This window comes from Glycine soja, chromosome 18, assembly GCF_004193775.1.
Source record: "Glycine soja cultivar W05 chromosome 18, ASM419377v2, whole genome shotgun sequence".
Lineage (NCBI taxonomy): Eukaryota > Viridiplantae > Streptophyta > Magnoliopsida > Fabales > Fabaceae > Glycine > Glycine soja.
Genome location: NC_041019.1, coordinates 7167120 through 7187687, shown reverse-complemented (window position 1 = coordinate 7187687; position 20568 = coordinate 7167120). Strand labels below are relative to the sequence as shown.

General features: G+C 33.5%; 1 protein-coding gene across 1 annotated transcript; it reads left to right on the top strand.

The window, feature by feature from the left end:
• Positions 1–1697: 1697 nt before the first annotated feature.
• Positions 1698–19102, top strand: LOC114394664 (NAD-dependent protein deacetylase SRT1-like). Its single transcript, XM_028356332.1, has 14 exons — positions 1698–1973; positions 5119–5148; positions 5258–5350; positions 6251–6370; positions 6510–6610; positions 7168–7276; positions 8766–8845; positions 9520–9598; positions 15313–15366; positions 16065–16161; positions 16776–16858; positions 17673–17740; positions 17978–18080; positions 18501–19102. Exons 1-14 carry the CDS (start codon positions 1875–1877, stop codon positions 18822–18824), a joined length of 1440 nt encoding a protein of 479 aa, XP_028212133.1. The 5' UTR covers positions 1698–1874; the 3' UTR covers positions 18825–19102.
• The last annotated feature ends 1466 nt before the right edge of the window (positions 19103–20568 follow it).

The following is a 20568-nucleotide window of genomic DNA, read 5'->3' as shown; positions in this document are numbered from 1 at the left end:
AGAAATGTCTAGTATAAGATTGACAACAATTAAAAGAAAATATGCATGAATTGATAAAATGGCAAAATATAAAATAACACTTTGTCAATGTCACTTAAACATGAAATAAAATATAAAAAAAAAGCTTAGTATCTCTAACTTCTTACGTCAAGAATTTATAAATATTCAAATACTAAAAAAACAGGTCAAGATGTATAAATCAAACACCAATTAGTAATTATCCAAATTCACAAATAAAATTATAAAAAATAATATTTTAAAAAGTAATTGGCTCCGAGCTAACTTGTTAATCAACACACTAACATTTAAATGGATCTGACATTTTACTTAGTCCTAACCCGTCTAATCTGCAGGTTAAATGGGTCAACTCATATATACCCACATTTGGTCACAATCTTAAGGTGCCATAGGTTTTTTTTTTTTTGGCATATATAATTCATGAAAAGATAGATATATGAATGTAACAATTTTACGAAATTAATTTTATTATTATTATTATTTATCAGATAATATTCGTTGTTAATTTTTGTAGAATATTAATGAGAAGATTCAAACTTATAACTTCTCTTTCCTCTTCTCTCTTTAATACTTAATCTTCTTCGTTCAAAATAATGGTACAATAACAACATTTTAAAAAATATTATTAAGAATACGAATGAAAAAGAGATTAATATTATATTAAAAAACATAAACAAAATTTATTTTGGAACTTATTTTTTTTCTTCTAAAACAGCATTTATCATGGGATGGATGATATAATATTTAGGCTAAATTGTTGTTTTGGTCTCCCTCTCTCTAATATATAATTTATTTTTACTATAATTATATAAATCAATATAATTGCATAAATTAATATGTAAATTTTTTATGTAATTTATACAAATTATGTATATTTAAATTTTTTAGAAAAACTTGCATGTTAACATTTTCAATTTAACTAAACAATTTATTTAATAAATAATTTTTATATTCTGATGATATAAATCAACAAAATTAAATAAAGTAATATCTAATTTGTTTATATAAATTATTTTATATAATTTATACAAATTATATAAGTTTATTTTAATATGTAAATTATACAATAAGATTTCATAAAATAATATGTATATTAAAATGAATATATGTAATTTTTATGAATTACATAAAATAATTTGCATATTAATTTATGCAATCATATTGATTTATATAAGTAGAGTAAAAGTAATTTACGTAAATTATTAGTTTATGAAATTCAAATACTTTTATAATTAAAATAAAAAGTAACATATTTTTTTATATTAAAATTGTGTAATTGAAATAAAAATATGTAAAATTATATAATATAAAATAAGAAAATTTATATATTAATAAATTTTTATAATTAAAAAAAGTAATATCACTTGTCTTGATGATACATAGAAAACATTGTTTACAAAACAAGTAACATAATGGTTTGTTGTCTTATTATTGTATTAAAAGTTATGAATTCAATTTTTATCAAAATGTTTTTTATTTTATTTTATTTTATTTTTTGTTACATAAGTATAAGTATCATGTGAATTACCTACATAAATTTAGTCTAATATTTAAGGTAAATAATTTTAAGAAACATTAAAAAAAGATAATACTATTTTTAGAAAATGAGTTGTTGCAATTAAATGTTGTGTGATTTGCTAGTGATTCATAATGTTCCAGGGGATGATACAGTGTATGAGAGTACATTGGTGTTTTGGGGTCTCCTTAAAAGAAACAAATGTTTCTCTTTCTCTCTCTCTGTGTTTGAAGAACAAAACACACTTCTTCTCAATTTCTTCTTTCTTCTGAGAGAGAAAGAAAGTGAGGGACTTGGAGAGAATTTCTGTCATAACAGCACATTGAGTCACCAATCAACCATGTCTCTGGGGTATGCCGAGAAGCTTTCCTACATAGAAGATGTGGGCAACGTTGGAATGGTCGAATATTTCGACCCATCCCATGTTTTGCGAGAGAAAGTGGGTCCCTTGTCTCCATTCTCATTCTAGAAGCTTCTATGTCTTGTTCTTGTTCTCACTGTTGCTTGCCCTTGTGCCCTTATTGCCTGTGATAACTTTTATGGATGATGTTGATCTCTCGTGTGCAGCTTTTGTTTCTGTGGGGTGCTACTTGGAGAGCCCTTCACTGTCATGAAATGATGCTTTGTGTTGTTTGTTGTTATGTGCTGCATGGTTGATTGATAATGGCTTTAATTTAGTGATTTTTGGGGCGATTAGGCTGAAATCTGGATGGAATTTGGTGGTGTTTTTGTGATCACATGCATGATTGTGAGTGTTTGTAATACTGGATTAGGGTGACGAATACTCTGGAATGAGGTTCTAAATTGGGGTCGTGGTTGTGGTTTTGTTGCGATCCTTGACATTGGGGGTAAATGCAGCCGCAATTTTAGTTGTGGTGAGCCCAAAAATCTTGATGTTGCAGCCAAGATCGCTGTTGCAGACAGTTTTTTTTAAACCATGCTTTGGAATAGATGACCTAGTACGAGGGTTTTGATTGAGTGGTTAATGCTTTGAAAGATTGAAATGTTGACAAGGTAAGTGCTTAGGTACTTTTGGAATTGTTTCACCGCAATGTGGGAAAGTTTTTTGATAGAAAATGGTTGATAAGCTGAAGATGATTAATAATGGTGGCGTTATTGTCCGTATATGTTAGACATGACTTGTCTTGCATAAAGTTGTTGTATGTTCACTAATTACTTTTCTCAGTATGGTTTTTATCAGAAAGGGAGGTTGTGTTTTGTTGTTCGGTAGCGATTACTCCCATGTTGAGGTGCCATTGGGGTTTGTTAGCCTAGGGGGTTTCTTTCAATTTTCAACCCCCAACTCGGGGGTTGAAGTTGAATTTTATTGAAACATTGTCCTTGATGATATTGCTGGGGGTTGTTTAAGTTTTCATTTGTGTCTGCATCATTCCTTGATGATCTTTCTTAGTCTGGAGAATTCTTCACAATAAAATCCCTTTTGACGAAAATCTGCGCAAACGTGGTTGCGTTATTGTCTCTTGCTGCTTTCTTTTGGTTGTCATGAAGAAAGCACAGATCACCTATTTTTTTTTTTTTGTAGTTTTGCTCACAATATTTGGTCTTGGGATGAAGAGAAGCTTTCCTTGAAGCTTAGTTTAGCTAACTGTCAGTCCCTCCTTACTGCCCTTCTCCGCAACTGGAGCCCTTAGGCTAAGGATGTTGTTTTGTCTTTGGTGATTTATTCCGTTTCGACCATTTGGTATTGCCGTAACCAGATGTGATTCAGTAACAATTCTGTTCCTTTAAATACTGCCATTGTTAATATTTTTGCAGCTACCTCTCTTGCTGGATCTATCTCCAAGGATTGCCTCAAATCTTCCATAGAGCAATTCAGCATCTTGAAGTCTTTTTCAGTCAACATTCACCCTCCCCATCAACATATCATCAAGCAGGTGCTGTGGTCTCCTCCTGCTGTAAGCACCATCAAATGCAACACTGATGGTTCAGCTAAGGGATCCCCGGGCATGCTGGCAGTGGTGGCGTCTTCTGTGATCACTTGGGTCATTTTTTTTTGTGGATTTTCTGCCTATATTGGCATTAACAACGCTTTTTTTGCTGAATTTTTTGCGGTTATTTTGGCTCTTGAAGCAGCTTATGTCAGGAACTGAACCAACATCTGGGTTGAATGTGATTCCAAGCTGGTCATTCAAGTTATTAAAAATCCTTCCTTGGTTCCTTAGCAACTCTGTAACCATTGGGACAGTTGCCTCTTTTTTGTAAAGATATAGCTTTTGTTTTCTCCCACATCTTTATGGAAGGAAACACCTGCGTTGATGCCTTAGCCAATCATGATAACTCTAGGATTGATTATTCTTGGTGGGATCATACCCCCTTTTTTGTTAGAGGGGAGTTCCTCCGTAATAGAGCTGCGCTCCCTAACTATAGATTTTGTTAGCTTTTCTTGGTGGGGTTTTGGCCTAGTCCCCCCTTCACCATGTCTCATCTCTTTTTGGCTATTTATATGTTATTTGGTGTGGTCCTTGGGGGTATGGTATGGGTGCCAGCCTAGTTGGTATGCATACCACCCTCCAAGGTTTCCTCACTAATTGTATTAAAAAAAAAAGGTTCTCATCTTAGTTTTTAATTTACCATCTTAAAAATGAATAAAACTTTAGGTTTATTTATGAATTTCAACAGTTAAGAAAGATCTTACTGATTTAGGATCCACAGGTAGCATGCATATATTTGTTTCTGCAAGTTGATATGTTTATTGGCATTGTCAGCTGGTGGTTGATCCAAATCTTTTCAGTGTTAGACAGTTGAATGAGTTATGTACCTCAGAGATACATTATAACTTTCCAATTATGAACATGTGCTGCTATCCTATGCAAGATTCTGGTACAAAGTAGAAGTCTGTTAGGCTTCAATTTCTTTTGAAAATGCTTTTGATATCAACCTATATGGATATGTATGTACTTTTTATTTAATACTCTGGACTATACTGATATAGTTATGCCATTTATCCTCTATTGTTTTATGGATGAAACTTTTCATTGTTATCTTTTTCTGAATATGATTTAAGCATATCCATAAATCCATATCGATAGGGAAGAAATATGATAATAGCATCACCAGCTGGGCCATTACAATGTATAGTTTCATTATCAGGTGGCTTTAATACCTTAATCACTAGAATTATAATTATTAAGCATGAGTATTTGTTTTGATGGGTGATGTTCCTATTCTTTGTGGGTTGGTATTTATCTAGGTTTTGTACACATATATGTGTGCAGTACATTGTTTTTGCAGATATGTGTGCTTTAATGTTTGAGTCATTTATTCAATATTGTTTTCCTTTATTATGATGGATGGTCTCTAAATTCTATGCATGAATTCTTTATGTTGTTTCTTTCAATCATTTCTCTTGATTGATACTTACATCTTCTATTTTAATTTTCTTTCAAATTTTCAATTGTTTTCTAATTTTGAATTAGAATATAGCATACCAATTTATCACCTTGTGAAAAGTTTCATTCATTTTATTGTAAAGAGTATACCTATGTGTAAAAAAAGGGAATCATTACCTACCCTCAACCAAAATTAATGCTTCATATGCTAACATAACTTTTCTTTCTTGGCAGATAGATCAACTTGCTATCATGATAAAAAAGGTATCAGTTGTAGCTACTAACTTATGTTGATATCGGGGAGCTTCCTTTCTCTGCTTTAAGTTTTTATATAATCAGTCTTTTTTAATTTGTTTTCTTTTTCTACTTGCAGAGTAAGCATCTAGTGGTGTTTACTGGTGCAGGAATATCAACTTCTTGTGGTATACCTGATTTTCGAGGTCCCAAGGGAATTTGGACACTTCAGGTGATGATTTTGAAGCTTGGAAATGCTTATACTATAATCAAAATTAAAATTTTATTCCTTTAGGTGATTCATACAGTTGTGAATGTATGCTTGACTTTAGCAATTTCTATTAGATTTAGAGTGTAAATGCTAATGAGAACAGTGTTGTTAATTTTTTTGTAGTTACAATATATATACTATGAATTTTTCTTTATTTCTTAAATTCCAGATAATATATTCTCATATTATTGGCAGAGAAGTTGATTAACCAGTTTGAAGTATACATATATTTTGTAGTGATGTGAACAGAAGAATATAGTGCATCTGTTTCAGAATTCATTGCTTTTTTAATTTCAATACATAAACCATAGTATGTTCTATCAATTTCAACTTGACTTGGTTTGAATAGTATTTCTCAGTCAAGGATATATTGTTGCCCAAGTTTCTAGAAATTGAAATAAATGTTCAAGGTATCCCATAATCAAGGTAGGAACCTCAAATTTTTTGTTAGGAATTGTGAAACGAGAAATTTTAACTTATGTGCTCATTATGCTTATGCTTGCTTAGATGAATGTTCAAAGCAGTTAATATAAGTATTTATTGTTCTAGTTGCACTTGCACTTGATTTGTTGGCAACCCTAACAATTAACAGGGGCAATATGTGTTCTATGGTGTCTAGTGAATTTGTTTTCCAACAACAAGAAACAAGCTGGTGTGTTTGAACTTTGCATATAGATTTCTCTACCATAGTAAGAAGCACAACATAATATATAACTGATATAGTTGTGCCAATCTATAAAAAAGAAAGTCAGATGCTATTATTATTTGTTAGTACTCATTCTTTTAGAAATCAAAATCTTTTTCTCTTGTTTATGTACTTCATATGGGGATTTTCTTATCCGATTATCTTTATTGGTGCAGCGTGAAGGTAAAGCCCTGCCTGAAGCATCACTGCCATTTCATCGTGCAGCGCCAAGCATGACACACATGGCTCTGGTTGAATTAGAAAAGGCTGGCATTTTGAAGTTCGTCATCAGTCAGGTAGAGTTATTGTGTTTTAATTCAATGTATATCCTCACTTTCTTTGGATATGTAAATATTTTAGCTTTTTGAAGTAATTTTGTGCAGGTAATAATTTGTTGAATTGTTGTTTAGCCATCTTTTTATTTTCTTATGATAGAATGTTGATGGTCTCCATCTTCGATCTGGAATACCAAGGGAGAAACTTGCTGAATTGCACGGGAATTCCTTCATGGAGACATGCCCTTCTTGTGGAGAAGAGTACGATTTGATTGCTCATTATATCCTAGTTTTGCATAAGCTTTCTCTTAGTAGGATTTAATTAATCTATCAAATACAATAAAATTTCTTCCATGAAGCTATGAATATTTATAATGCAGATGCTAGTAATTATCAGCAAAACAGAAACAACTACATTTCTTTCATCAATAAAGTTCTACCCTATAGTATTTTAATCGTTTCTTATGTCTTAAACTATATTTGTAGATTCTGCTACAGACTTGTCCTGGTTTCTCTTTTTCTTGCATTAAGCCAATCATGTAGTGACTTTGGTTCATGTTTGTTTTAGTCATTTCTATTATGCCTTCTTTTCTTCAATATTTAGTTTTGCACACTAAAACTTCAATCTATCAAGAATATCCATCTCGCTCATGTTGTACAGATGTTACATAGCCACCTTTGGGTGACCTTTTATAATTGTTTTTTTTTTCCTCTGTCTGCTTTTCTGGTGTTTTTATAACACTATCACATTGTCATTTTTCAAAACATTTTGCCTTAAAAGAATTGTAATCTAATTGTGTAATTGAAACATCTTTAAGGTACTTTCGTGATTTTGAGGTAGAAACTATTGGTTTAAAGGAGACTTCAAGGCGTTGTTCAGTTGCCAAATGTGGGACTAGACTTAAGGATACAGTCCTTGACTGGGAGGTACTACATTGTTCATTTGCTTGACGGTAATTTGGTTGAGTCTCAAAAATTATGATTCATTTTGGTTGCAAGTTGTGTCACATGGGTTTTGTTCTTTACTTTGGTATTGAAATATAATTTCAAACCAATCCTATTACTGCAATAAAGTTTGATTGTTGGATTTTCTTTATATTGATATTTGGCCAAAAAATCCGGATTGCATAACTAATGTGCTTTGTAAGAGATGCGAATAGGTGTTGTTAAATGTTTATTATGCCCTTGCTTCATCTATAGACAACTGAAGAGAATAATGACTTCTATTTCTTCAAGATATTGAACCAGAGACAAATGCTTTTCTGCTGTTTTTTGCTGAGACTAGATACAATTATGTCTCTCACCTTTGATCTTCCGTGAACTCAAAGATGAATAAAAACATGCATGGGTCTAGTGTTGATCATGCTGATTGGAGGAATATTGACTTGCGGCTAAATGACCATTTTGGTCCTTTATCTTATTTATTTTGTTCAAAATGGTCCTTTATTTTTAAAAAAGCTTAATTTAGTCCTTTATCTTATTTAAAAGGTTTAAAATGGTCATTTATCTTTTAAAAAATTTACTTTGGTATCTTATCTTATTTAAAAGGTTCAAAATGGTCCTTCAACTATTCAAATGTATTCAACTTTGTTCTTTGAATAACACTGAGGTAAAGGACCATTTTGAATATATTTAAATAGTTGAAGGACCATTTTGAACCTTTTAAATAAGATGAGTTACCAAAGTGAACTTTTTAAAAGGTAGAAGACCATTTTGAACCTTTTAAATATGATAAAGGATCAAAATGAACTTTTAAAAAAATAAAAGACCAAACTGAACAAAAAAAAAAGATAAAGGATCAAAATGGTCATTTAGCCTTGACTTGCTAATAGTTGGAATGTTTTTTAAAATTTCAATATAAACCAAAAATGATTTCTGTTTAAAACCAACGAATTATGAAATAATGTCTTTTCTTGCTTTAAATTTGAATTCATGACATGGTGTTTTAGTATTGTTGCTTGATATTAATCCGTTGGTGGTGGGTGGACATTGTAAGAAATCATAACAGTGACTGGTAATTGCCAAAGTTTTGCAAACTTGCTTGAGGTTCTTTGTTTTCCTGCAACTAGCATACTGGCTTTATTGGTCTGTCAGGAATGCTAGTCTTTCACCAGCAGGTCTCAGTTATATAATAATATATGATACAAGATTTTTAAACTTCTAGACAAAAGGACACATACACAAGTCCCAGAGATGCTTGCTTAAAAATAGAAAAGATTTTATTCTGGGGTCTAGTTGAAGCTCTGCATTGAGCCTTATTGTCCTTAGCGTAGCTAACCATTAAGTGACACTGACTAGTTGTTGATGTTTGTGAAAATTACTGTGTCTGGGGAGATGATTATGGACATATTGATAAACTCTTTTGACTGCATATCTGTGTTCCCCTTTAAATGAGTTTATGTCCTTGTATGTACAGGATGCATTGCCTACAAAGGAGATGAATCCTGCTGAGAAGCATTGCAAACAGGCAGATATAGTGTTATGCCTGGGTACAAGGTAATAACATGACTTTTTTCTTATCACTGCAACAATTTTATTTTCTTTTTCTTTTTCCTCTATTTTTTTTAGTACTATGCTATTGGTATGTCTATTTCTCCATCCTTACTTGTTTGTCCAGACTTGTAGGTGGTTAATTGCATATTATTAAATGGGTAAAAATAGAACAAGTCTATTTCTAAACAGACCTGATAATCATTGGCTTAAGTTTTGTGGCAAAAGTTTTACTGCTCTAGTAATTCCTAAGTGTACTGATATACTGACTTCTTGCAGTGGTAAGTGAAAGGGATCTTCAGGTTTTGCTTAATCTCTTCCAAAATGAACAGCCCCTGAGCTTGAACCCTCTTTAACATAGTTATATGTAGAATCACAGCAATTGTGGCATGTGTGGTTAAGCCCAATGGACAATAGGTATCTTATACTTTGGAGGGAAATTTTACAGCATAATTGGAATTTACGGTGATGGATTTGCACGGTTTGTTGTACACCACTAAATGGCCAGATTATGCTAGTGATGTGTTTAACCAACTTGAAAAATAAATCTGTGGGCATATTTCATGTTTTTTTAGGGGATATCAATGAGTTGTGCATGATCAATTTTTCATATCTTTTGAAAATATTTTGCTTTGCTATATTTTTTTATTTGACATATCATGGCTAAAATCTCAATGCAGTTTACAAATAACTCCAGCATGCAACTTGCCTCTGAAAGCACTTCGTGGTGGGGGTAAAGTTGTTATTGTAAATCTCCAGGTATGTTGCTCCTTTTTTTTGTTTTTTAGCTATCTTCTATATGTTAGTTAAGTTTGACACCATCTCCTAACTTCTAAAATGAAGTTTTCTTTGCTGTTTTAAGAGTTGGAGACCTCTTATTTTCTACTCTTTTTTTTTTTGCTAATATGAAATTATAATAGTTAAAGAAAAAATGTTAATTTTCTGTTTTTTCTTTGAGGGAACAATAATGCTATTGTCCCACTTATTAGATTAGCAATTGAAATCTATGTAAGTTCATATTTAGTTCATTCTCTCTTGCGGCCAAAAATGGGTCATTGGATCCCAAGGATCAGCTGCTTACATCAGTTGGCACATGGCCTCATGGTTTGGAGAGTTTACACTAGGAAGAATAGAGGGAGGAATGGCAGAATTCTGAGTTGACAGAGAGAAATAAAGGAAGATGGCTGTTACTGATTTGGAGTTTATGGTAGTATATAGGTGGGAATGTTGGGTACTAGGGGTGATCATTGAAAACATTACGATAGTTCTGAATGGAGAGAAATAGCTCTCTGTAGTAGCTTGGCTCTGACAGTAGAAGATTTCTTCCACTGTTTTACTTTTATTAGTTCTCAGACTTAATATGTGCTCATTTCTTCTTGTTGAATTAATTTCTGTTGCATCCAGCTGTGTGTTTCTGTTAGTATAGAGCAATAAAAGAAGAGAAAGAAATAAAGGGAAGAAAGAAAAAGACACACAGTTTAACGTGGTTCAGCACACAATGTATGTGCCTACGTCCACGACTACACTAGGAGAACTTTTTATTACTTGCACATAAAAGCTTACAAGGTGTCTCTATATATAACACTAGTGAGACACAAGTTTTTACAAACCAAGCGATGTGGGACTAAGACCACACAAGTTTTACAGACTAAGCGATGTGGGACAAAGGAACTAAGACCACAAACTCTAACAATTCTCCCACTTGGGGTCTAAGTTCCAAACTCTAGCAGCTCCTTGTAAGCAATGAGTTCATCGACTCTTTACCTAGTGTAGCGCCTTCATCTTCAATTATCCTTGAAGGCCAACTGAGGCAATGCAAAGCCTCAGTTTGTCAGTTGTAACAGCTTTAGTCAACATATCTGCTGGATTCTCTGATCCTAAGATCTTCAATAAAGATAAGTCTCCATCATTTATCAACTCCCTGATAAAATGGTATCTTAATTGAATATGCTTGCATCTAGAATGGAAGACTGGATTCTTAGCAAGACTTATAGCACTTTGACTGTCACTAAACATTGGAGCATCATCTTGTTCTTTCCCCAATTCATTGAGAAAATTCTTTAGCCAAATCATCTCCTTAGCTGCTTCTGAGATAGCTATGTACTCGGCTTCCGTGGTTGAGAGAGCAACTCTATCTTGAAGTTTAGACTTCCAACTCACAGCAGTACCTCCCAAGGTAAAAATGTAGCCTGTGGTGCTCTTCTTGGTATCAAAATCTCCTCCCAAGTCTGCATCTGAAAATCCCTGTAAAGTGAGATTGCCTTTTCTGAAGCACAAACACATCTTTGAAGTACCCTTCAGATATCTGAGTATCCACTTTACACCTTCCCAATGCTCCTTTGCTGGATTTGATAGGAACCTACTGACAACTCCCACTGCATGTGCTATGTCAGGTCTGGTACACACCATAGCATACATCAAACTCCCAACTGCTGATGCATATGGTACTCTTGACATGTAACATTTTTCTTCATCTGTCTACAAAGATTGTTTCTTTGAAAACTTCAAATGAGATCCCAAAGGGGTATTCCTGGTCTTAGAATCTCCAAGGTAAAACCTGTCAAGCAACTTGTGTATATATTTCTCCTGAGACAGCTTCAAAATTCCTTCTGATCTGTTTCTAAGAATTCTCATACCAAGGATTTGTTTAGCTGGACCAAGATCCTTCATTTCAAAGTTTTCTGCCAACTGCTGCTTCAACCTGTTAATTTCTGCCATACTGGATCCTGCAATCAACATGTCATCAACATACACAACAAGGATAACATAACTATTAGTATATTTTTTAACATAGCAGCAATGGTCCATGTCACATCTTTTGAATCCTGAGTTGCTCATAAACTCATTAAACTTCTTGTACCACTGCCTCGGTGCTTGTTTCAAGCCATACAAACTTTTGTGAAGCTTGCATACAAGATTCTCCTTGCCTGACACTTCAAAACCTTCTGGTTGGGTCATATAGATGTCTTCCTCTAAATCCCCATGCAAGAATGCAGTTTTAACATCTAACTGCTCCAAGTGAAGATTCTCTGCAACTACTATGCTCAGAATAACTCTGATGGTAGTCATCTTTACAACTGGAGAGAAGATCTCTGTGAAATCAATTCCTTGTTTCTGCTGAAACCCTTTCACCACAAGTCTCGCCTTGTATCTTCTTCTACCGTCAGATTCTTCCTTTAGCCTATAGACCCACCTATTCTGTAACGCCTTCTTTCCTTCTGGCAATTCAGTTAAAGACCACGTCTTATTCTTCTGAAGGGATGTCATCTCATCTTTCATCGCTAGCTCCCACTCAATAGTGTCATTCCCCTGTGTAGCCTCATTGAAACATTCTGGCTCACCAGCATCAGTTAACAACAAATAATGCAATGAAGGGGAATACCTATCTGGTGGTACTGAAATTCTGCTAGATTTTCTTGGAGGAGATGATGGTTCTGGTTCTGACTCAACCTCTACGCCTGTACTCTGGTTTCTGTTGGCTACATCACTTTCTGAAATTTCTTCAAGTGTTGCTTTCTCAGAAATTTCTGACAGTTTACCTGCACATGTAGATTCTGCAGAAAATTTGTCCTTATAAAATAAGTTCTCATTAAAAGTAACATTTCTGCTTCTGATAACTTTCTTGGTTTGGTCATCCCAAAACCTGTAGCCATACATGTCAGATCCATAACCAATAAAATAACACTTCCTCGCCTTCGGATCCAATTTATCTCTACTATTAGAGTCTGTCAGTATATATGAAACACAACCAAAAATTCTCAAATGTGAAAGTTTTACGTCCTTTCCAGACCATACTTCTTCAGGCAACTGATAATTCAAAGGAACTGATGGTCCTCTATTGATGAGATATGTTGCTGTGTTCATTGCTTCTGCCCAAAATGCTTTAGGCAAGCCAGATTGGATCCGCATACACCTTGCTCTCTCATTCAAGGTTCTATTCATCCTTTCTGCAACACCGTTTTGCTCAGGTGTTCCTGGTATTGTCTTGATCATTCTGATCCCATGTTCTGAACAGAAGTCTTTAAACTCCTGACTATCATACTCCCCACCATTGTCAGATTTCAGACTTTTAACCTTTAGACCTGTCTAATTTTCAACTTCTGTTTTCCACCTTTTAAACACAGAAAACACATCAGATTTATTTTTAAGAAAATAAACCCATACCTTTCTGGTAGAGTCGTCGATAAAGGTGACATAATAGCGTGAGTTTCCAACAGATTTCACTGGGGCTGGCCCCCAAACATCTGTGTGCACCAATTCTAGCTTTTCAGCTTTCAGAGTCTTCCCTGCCCTTGAGAAACTGACCTTTTTCTGCTTTCCAAGGATACAATGTTCACAAGCACCAACATCAACATGCTTGAGGTTTGATAGCTTACCCTTTGCCGCCATAAGCTTCATTCCTTTTTCACTCATATGTCCAAGTCTTTGATGCCACATGGTTGAATTATTGACAGCCTCAGTAACTGCTACCATATCCTCATCTGCAATCATGTAAAGAGATCCTCGCTTCTTTCCACGAGCCACAATGAGATTGCCTTTTGTTACCTTCCAAGCTCCATCTCCAAAAGTGGTGTGATGTCCCTCATCATCCAACTGCCCTATAGATATTAAATTTCTCTTTAAGGCAGGAATGTGTCTGACATTGTGCAATGTCCATAGGGATCCACTGGAGGTCTTGATGTTGATATCACCTCTTCCGACAATGTCAAGAGATTTTCCATCTGCAAGGTAAACTTTTCCAAATCTTCCAGAAACATAGTTAGACAATAAATCTTTAGAGGGAGTAGTGTGGAACGACGCACCTGAGTCCATGATCCATGAATCAACAGGACTATCCAAACTGCAAATTAATGCATCATCAAGTTCATCAGTTGCTGCATTTGCGGATTCATCATCATCGCGCTTCTTGTTTTTGTGCGACTTGTTCTTCTTTGGTGCCTTGCACTGATTGCTAAAGTGGCCTCTCTTGTCACAATTCCAACAAGTAACGTCACTTTGAAATTTTCTCTGACCTTTCCCTCTTGACTTTGATCTGCCTCGACCATTCTGACCCTTCTGGGTAGTCCTTCCCCTGCCTTCAGTATTCAATGCTGAATTGGAAACATGACTGGAAGATTCTCCTGAATCTCTCTTGCGAACATCTTCGCTCAAGATCAAGTCACGGATGTCACTAAGCTTTAATGTGTTCTCCCTTGTAGAACTACTAACTACAGTAACAGTTGCAGCCCAACTATCCGGTAGTGATGACAATAGAATCAATGCCTTCACCTCATCCTCAAATTTAATCTGCACAGATTCCAATTGGGCAAGAATAGTATTAAACTCATTAATATGATCAGTTACAGAGATACCTTCTCCCATCTTGAGGTTGAACAACCGGCGCATCAAGTATACTTTGTTGGCTGCTGACGGCTTCTCGTACATATCTGATAATGCCTTCATTAAGCCTGCAGTAGTCTTCTCGTTCATGATGTTGAACGCGACGTTCTTGGCTAATGTCAATCTGATCACGCCAAGAGCTTGTCGATCTAGCAAGTTCCATTCTTCTTGCTTCATGTCTTCTGGCTTAACCCCTGATAAGGGCTGATACAGCTTTTTCTGATATAGATAATCCTCTATCTGCATCTTCCAAAAGCTGAAATCTCTGCCATCGAACTTCTCGATCTTCACCTTCCCCTCTTCTAATGCCATTGCTCCCACTGCCTCCTCTAAACTGAGAAGACTCCCACTAATTCCTTTAAATTAAGGAAATCCCGTGGAGTAACCAAAAACTCTTGATACCAGTTGTTAGTATAGAGCAATAAAAGAAGAGAAAGAAATAAAGGGAAGAAAGAAAAAGACACACAGTTTAACGTGGTTCAGCACACAATGTATGTGCCTACGTCCACGGCTACACTAGGAGAACTTTTTATTACTTGCACATAAAAGCTTACAAGGTGTCTCTATATATAACACTAGTGAGACACAAGTTTTTACAAACCAAGCGATGTGAGACTAAGACCACACAAGTTTTACAGACTAAGCGATGTGGGACAAAGGAACTAAGACCACAAACTCTAACATGTTTCTAGTTTAATCCTTGTGATTTTCTCATTTGTCACTGCAATCATAGTTCCTGCTAGTTCTATGTAACAAATCTTTGGCTTGACTGTTATGATCAGCTTATGCATCTTGTAAACGTAATCAAGAGTGCCCCAATTTACTACAGTTTGACTACTCCAAAATCAACTGTGGTCAAGATAAACCATAGTTACAACTTACAATAGAATGTCTTAAAATTCTGGGATTTTTATGGTTGTTAGAGCTATGATGCTATCAAAGTTTAAGTATATAATTATGTTATGAATCAAGTTCTTCCTTGAACATGGTGTCTGGCTTCCAAGTTGCAGAGTTTTTTTTTTGTTTTTTTTATCATACTTATATAATTGTTCATTATTGTTAACATCTAAACTATATATGTTTGGATTCTACAGAAAACTCCAAAGGACAAAAAAGCCAGTTTAGTCATACATGGGTTTGTAGATAAGGTATTTGATCTGAATCCTTGATCATAGATGTTTTGTTTTCCATTGTTTTTGTGTTTTTTTTTTCCTGAGATTTCTGTATTAAAGTTTACACTGATGTTAATGTTGTGAAAAAACACTGATAGATAGCCGATGGTAGAGACAAGTACATGTATTAAAGTTGTCTGAATTATGACTTGGAGTGTCAAACACTCAAACTAGAATTTGATTCATTTAGAGTTCAAGGGAGTTGTATTGTATGTTATGGGCTTTTTCTAAAATTAAACACAAACATGCTGATACTTGGCAATAGTTTATCCTTTAATTAAACTTCTATTGATATAACTTGTAACCTTTTTATATTAATAGTACAAAAAATATTATCTAGTATGAATATGTTTAATGTTGGTGATTTAAGGTAGACACAGGTGTGCACATTACTATCATTCCATGAGAACAACATTAAAAATACAATCATGGAGCTCTTTTTTCCTAAAAAGAAGAAAGAAATTAAGCAATCATTCAGTTCAGCTCTTTTTTCACCATGGCATGTCAAATTATCTATCCTTATCTATTTTCTTTATTCAAAAATTTTCTTATGTTTTCATATCCTAAGATTTTCAGTTTGAGGTAGATAAGTGGCTTGGTTTTGAGTTGCCATTAGGAATAAATACAGATATACTTTAATGCATTTTAACATGCATTAATTCCAACTGGAGCAGGTAATTGCGGGTGTCATGGACCAGCTTAATATGCAGATTTCTCCATTTGTCAGGATTGATCTTTTCCAGATTATTCTAGTGCAAGCTTTGAGTAACGGTAACCACTGTTTAATTGTAAATTTTTAGTTATATCTCAGCATGTTCTTGATTCAAATGCATTCAATATGTTAATACACACTCACACAAGCTCATGCTACATACGCATGCAAATAAAGATGAACTTAATATTTGATTCTTCAATGCAGCATGCTGCTAGAAAGCTGTGAAAATCATAACTTATATTCATGGATCCACCTAAGGAACTCTTCATAAGTTTCAATTTATTTCATGTTATAACAGGAGAATATTTAAGTTGTTAATACAGTTTTCTAGCTTCAATAAGGAGGATTCTGTACTTTTTTTTTATATCAATAGTTAGCATCAGTTCTTCTAAACTAAAACCAACTGCCTCTCAAATTTCTTTTTTTTTTGTCGAAATTACTGGACAAAGCTTCTTTTTGACATAATAGAATTAGTGTCTTCTTATTCCTGATATTTTCTGTCGACCCATTTGATCCTGTCTTCAAAAATTGGTTTCCTTGTTCATATTCTCATAATTCTTGGTTGAACACTGCACACATTACACAACCAAAATATCAGGATACTGAAATGAATAGCTATTTCATGAGGCATTGATATATGTCTTACACAGTCTGTTAACTTGCATCGCAGATAAAAGATATGTGAACTGGACTCTCCAGGTTGCAAGTGCTCATGGACAAAAAGCAGCATTGCCTTTCATCAAGTCTGTTGAGGTGAATTCATATGTTGAATCTCTTTCTGCTTGTATTCTTTTATATCCACATTTCTAGTTGGCCAGATTGACTTTTGAGGTGTATTAATGTTTTCAGAAATAGTAACTCCATTCCCAGTTTGCTCATTTTGTATCTTTGGGAATCTTGATGTTGGATTCCTTGCTCGTTGCTTATTTTTGAAATTTATGTGGAACGGGATAAGAATAATAATATATAGAATATGGATATCAGGATTATTTGGTATTTTTTTTTTTTTTTTGCTCAGCCAGGATTATTTGGTATGTAGAATAATATATTGGGAATTTACTCCAATTTTGGAATTTCTTTATTGTTTTAGGGTTTCTTAAGAGATGTGATAAAATCATTCATGTGCCTTCACCCAACAACTTATGTTTTGGGGAACAATGGTTTGACATGGCATTAGAGCCTCCAATGATCAAAGGGGTCTAAGTTTGATCCTTGCACAACCATTCTTTTAAATAAAAGATGAATTTCAAGACATGGTAAAAGTGGGCTAATGCAATGTCCTCATTTAAAACCTAAAAGTTTCTTGGAGATGCTAAGATATGTAACAAAATCATTCATGCACATTAATCCAAGAGCCTTCATGAAAGTTGGTTTTTGATAGGGTTATTATGTATTTGAAATTAGTTAGGATTTTTCTTTTTTTTTTTGGGGGGTGGGGGTTAGTATTTAAGGATTGTTTGGTTATTATACTGGCTTTTCCTAGGTTATGGATGGTCTTGACTTGATTTGGAAATTGAAATTTATGTAAGCCTAGAATTTGATCAGTATATCTGTCCTTGTGCTGCAGATCTCCTTCTTGGACAGGGAAGATTATAAAGCAGCCATTCTGGATAAGCAACCATTTCGGCTTAAAAGGTTTTCACACACTATGCAACATGTTTCTTTGTGCCATTGATCAAATTTTTACTCAGTTTATTGGTCCTTACGAACTAGACGAGATAAAACTGATTTTGAAGAATTGTGAAAATGTAGGTGAAGTCTAGAATTTGGGAACAGAATTCTTCATTTCTTTGTGTTGCTTAATTTTAGATTCTCACAGTAGATGTAATGGCTTGAACCTTCTTCCTTACATTTGGTTGACTGATATCTCAGGAGAACAGCATATAACAAAGCATTTGAAATGGTTCTGAAACTCAACTTTAGCGATGGCTGTGGTTGCTCATCCCTTGAAATTGATGTCCCTGTTGATTTTAAGGTGAGATGTGTGCTTAACTTTTACCTATCTTCTCATATGATGTCTCACTTTCCATAATAGGTGAATTAAAAGCGACAATGCTAGTTTGGGAAACACCATTTTTATTTAAAAATCCCACTCTTCAGGATGGATGGAGGTTGAATCAACATTATCCATTTCTCATTGTTTCCTTTATGTCTAATGCTATTTTTCATTTGAGAAAATAGCATATGTGCAATGTAAAACAATTTTACAGTCTTCTAATCACAAACCATGTGTGGCAAATTTGTTGATTTTTACAATAATTACCTTAAAAGTCATATTAACAATGATTTTTGATTGATTGACAGTGTAAAAGTTATCCAAAAATGAAGGTTTTGCATTATTCATATGGGGGGAATTATTCTAGCTAACACCATACCTGAAAATTTATTGTTGCAGGTTTCAACTGACTGCTTTGACTTTGATAAGGACTACATATTCCAAAAGCTGAGAGACAAGGCAGTTCTTGAATCAAGATGTGGTCAGAATGCTGTTATTGAGAGAAAGACCATCTTGACACCTAGAAGTGATGTCACTACCTATGCCATTGTGACCAATGTTGTTCAGTACGGCAAAGCATGTAAAGCAGCCCTTGATTCTCTTAGTAATGGTGATTTTAAAAAAAGAAAAGCTAGTGTGACTGGTACTGGATCATCTAGGAAGCGTTCAAAGGGGTCCTCCAAGTGTAAATCTAGATCAGACAATATTAGGGGTCATACGTAGGTTTTTTACGTATGACATCAAGCATTAGAAACTGACATAGAGACTGAGTGAATTTTGTTAGATGTTACACTCAGTCTCCCCTAAATGGTGTCCATGATACTAAAGGCTTTTGATACCATAATTACTAATATAGTGGGTAGTATTCTTGGTGTGGCTTTTGGAATGTTTCTTTATCGAAAATTCCAGACAACTTTATGTGAATTATAGGTGTAAAAGGAAATTTAGTTTGAGAAATGCTGAGTATATGCAGAGCTCAACTGGTGCAAAAATGTTTTTTTCTTTGTCCCTTTCCCGGTGAAGTGTTATTTTTTATCTTGAAAATCTTTCCAAAACTTGCCCAGTTCATCTTATTTGGAGTTCGAAATGTAAGTGAAAATTGCTGATTGTGCATAATAATTAGTCAAGTACTTAAAATTTGTGCTTAATGGTGAAATAATCATGCTCTAGCTATGCTTTAAATACTCTGCATTTTTTTCCTCATTTTTTGTTAATTTCTTATTTATATCTTGTCTGAAAAAAAAGAGACATAAATAAACAATAATAAAATGATGATCATGAAATATTTTACAAATAAAAGTGCAAAATACTTTAAATGGCAAGACATAACAACTTGGGTCAATATAGTGGTGAGGGATTTAGGTAGTTTACATAAGTAAATATTGTACTTTGTCATTTTGTCCCTTAATAAAGAAGAAAGGAAAAAATCCACAAAAGTAAAAAATAAATAAATTGAGAAAAAAAAGGAAATGTAGAATAAAGTGTTTGGTTTCATGGGAAACAAAGGTCTGATTTGTTTTAAATTAAAATTAGCTTTTCACATGGTGTATCAATGAAGATGTTATTCCTAAAAGAAGCATTATCTTTCTCCTGTTTTTTTTTTTTTAATTACTCATTTAGTCTTTATAATTTTTAAATTTATCACTTTTAGTTCCTATAGTTAATAAGTGAATTTTTTAATTCTAAAGTTTACATTTTAATTCCCAAAAGTTATTTGCTGTTAAAAATTTTAAGGACTAAAAGAGATAAGTTTAAAAATTATAGGAACTAAATGTGTAATTAAATCTTTTTTTTTTAATCAAGGATAAAGGTTATTTAATTTAGAAGTTATCTTTGTATTTGTATCATTGGTGAAAGATGATCAAGTGAGGTAACTTTTTGAAAAAGTATTTGGAATCATTTTTAGACAATTACCTTATAATAAAAAAATATAATTAAAATAAATATTATATTTATCATTTTGTCCCGTAATGAATTAACAAAGAAAATGCTAATCAGAATAAAATGATCATATAATAACAATAATTAAATATAATTAAAATAAATATTATACTTTGTTGTTTTATTTCTTAACGAAAAAGAAAGAGAAAAGTCAAATGTGGAAAAGGGGAATGGATTTGGAAAAAACATAGGAGAAAAAGGAAAAATATAAAATAAGATGTTTGATTAGATGAAATATTAAAATATCTTTTGTCAAACAATTAAAACGAATTTGTTACACCATGTTTGCACTTCAAGATAATTCTTAACTAATGCATCAACTTTTCACTATTTTTTTGGGTTAATTGACAATAAAGGCTTGTTAATTTAGAGGTTATCTTTTAAAAAATGGTGAAGGAAGATCAAGTGAGCTAACTATTAGAAAGAATCATATGAATTAATTTTAAAAAATTACCTTGAAATAATATATAATTAATATAAATATTATACTTTGTCATTTTGTCTGTTTATGAAGAAGGAAATAAAG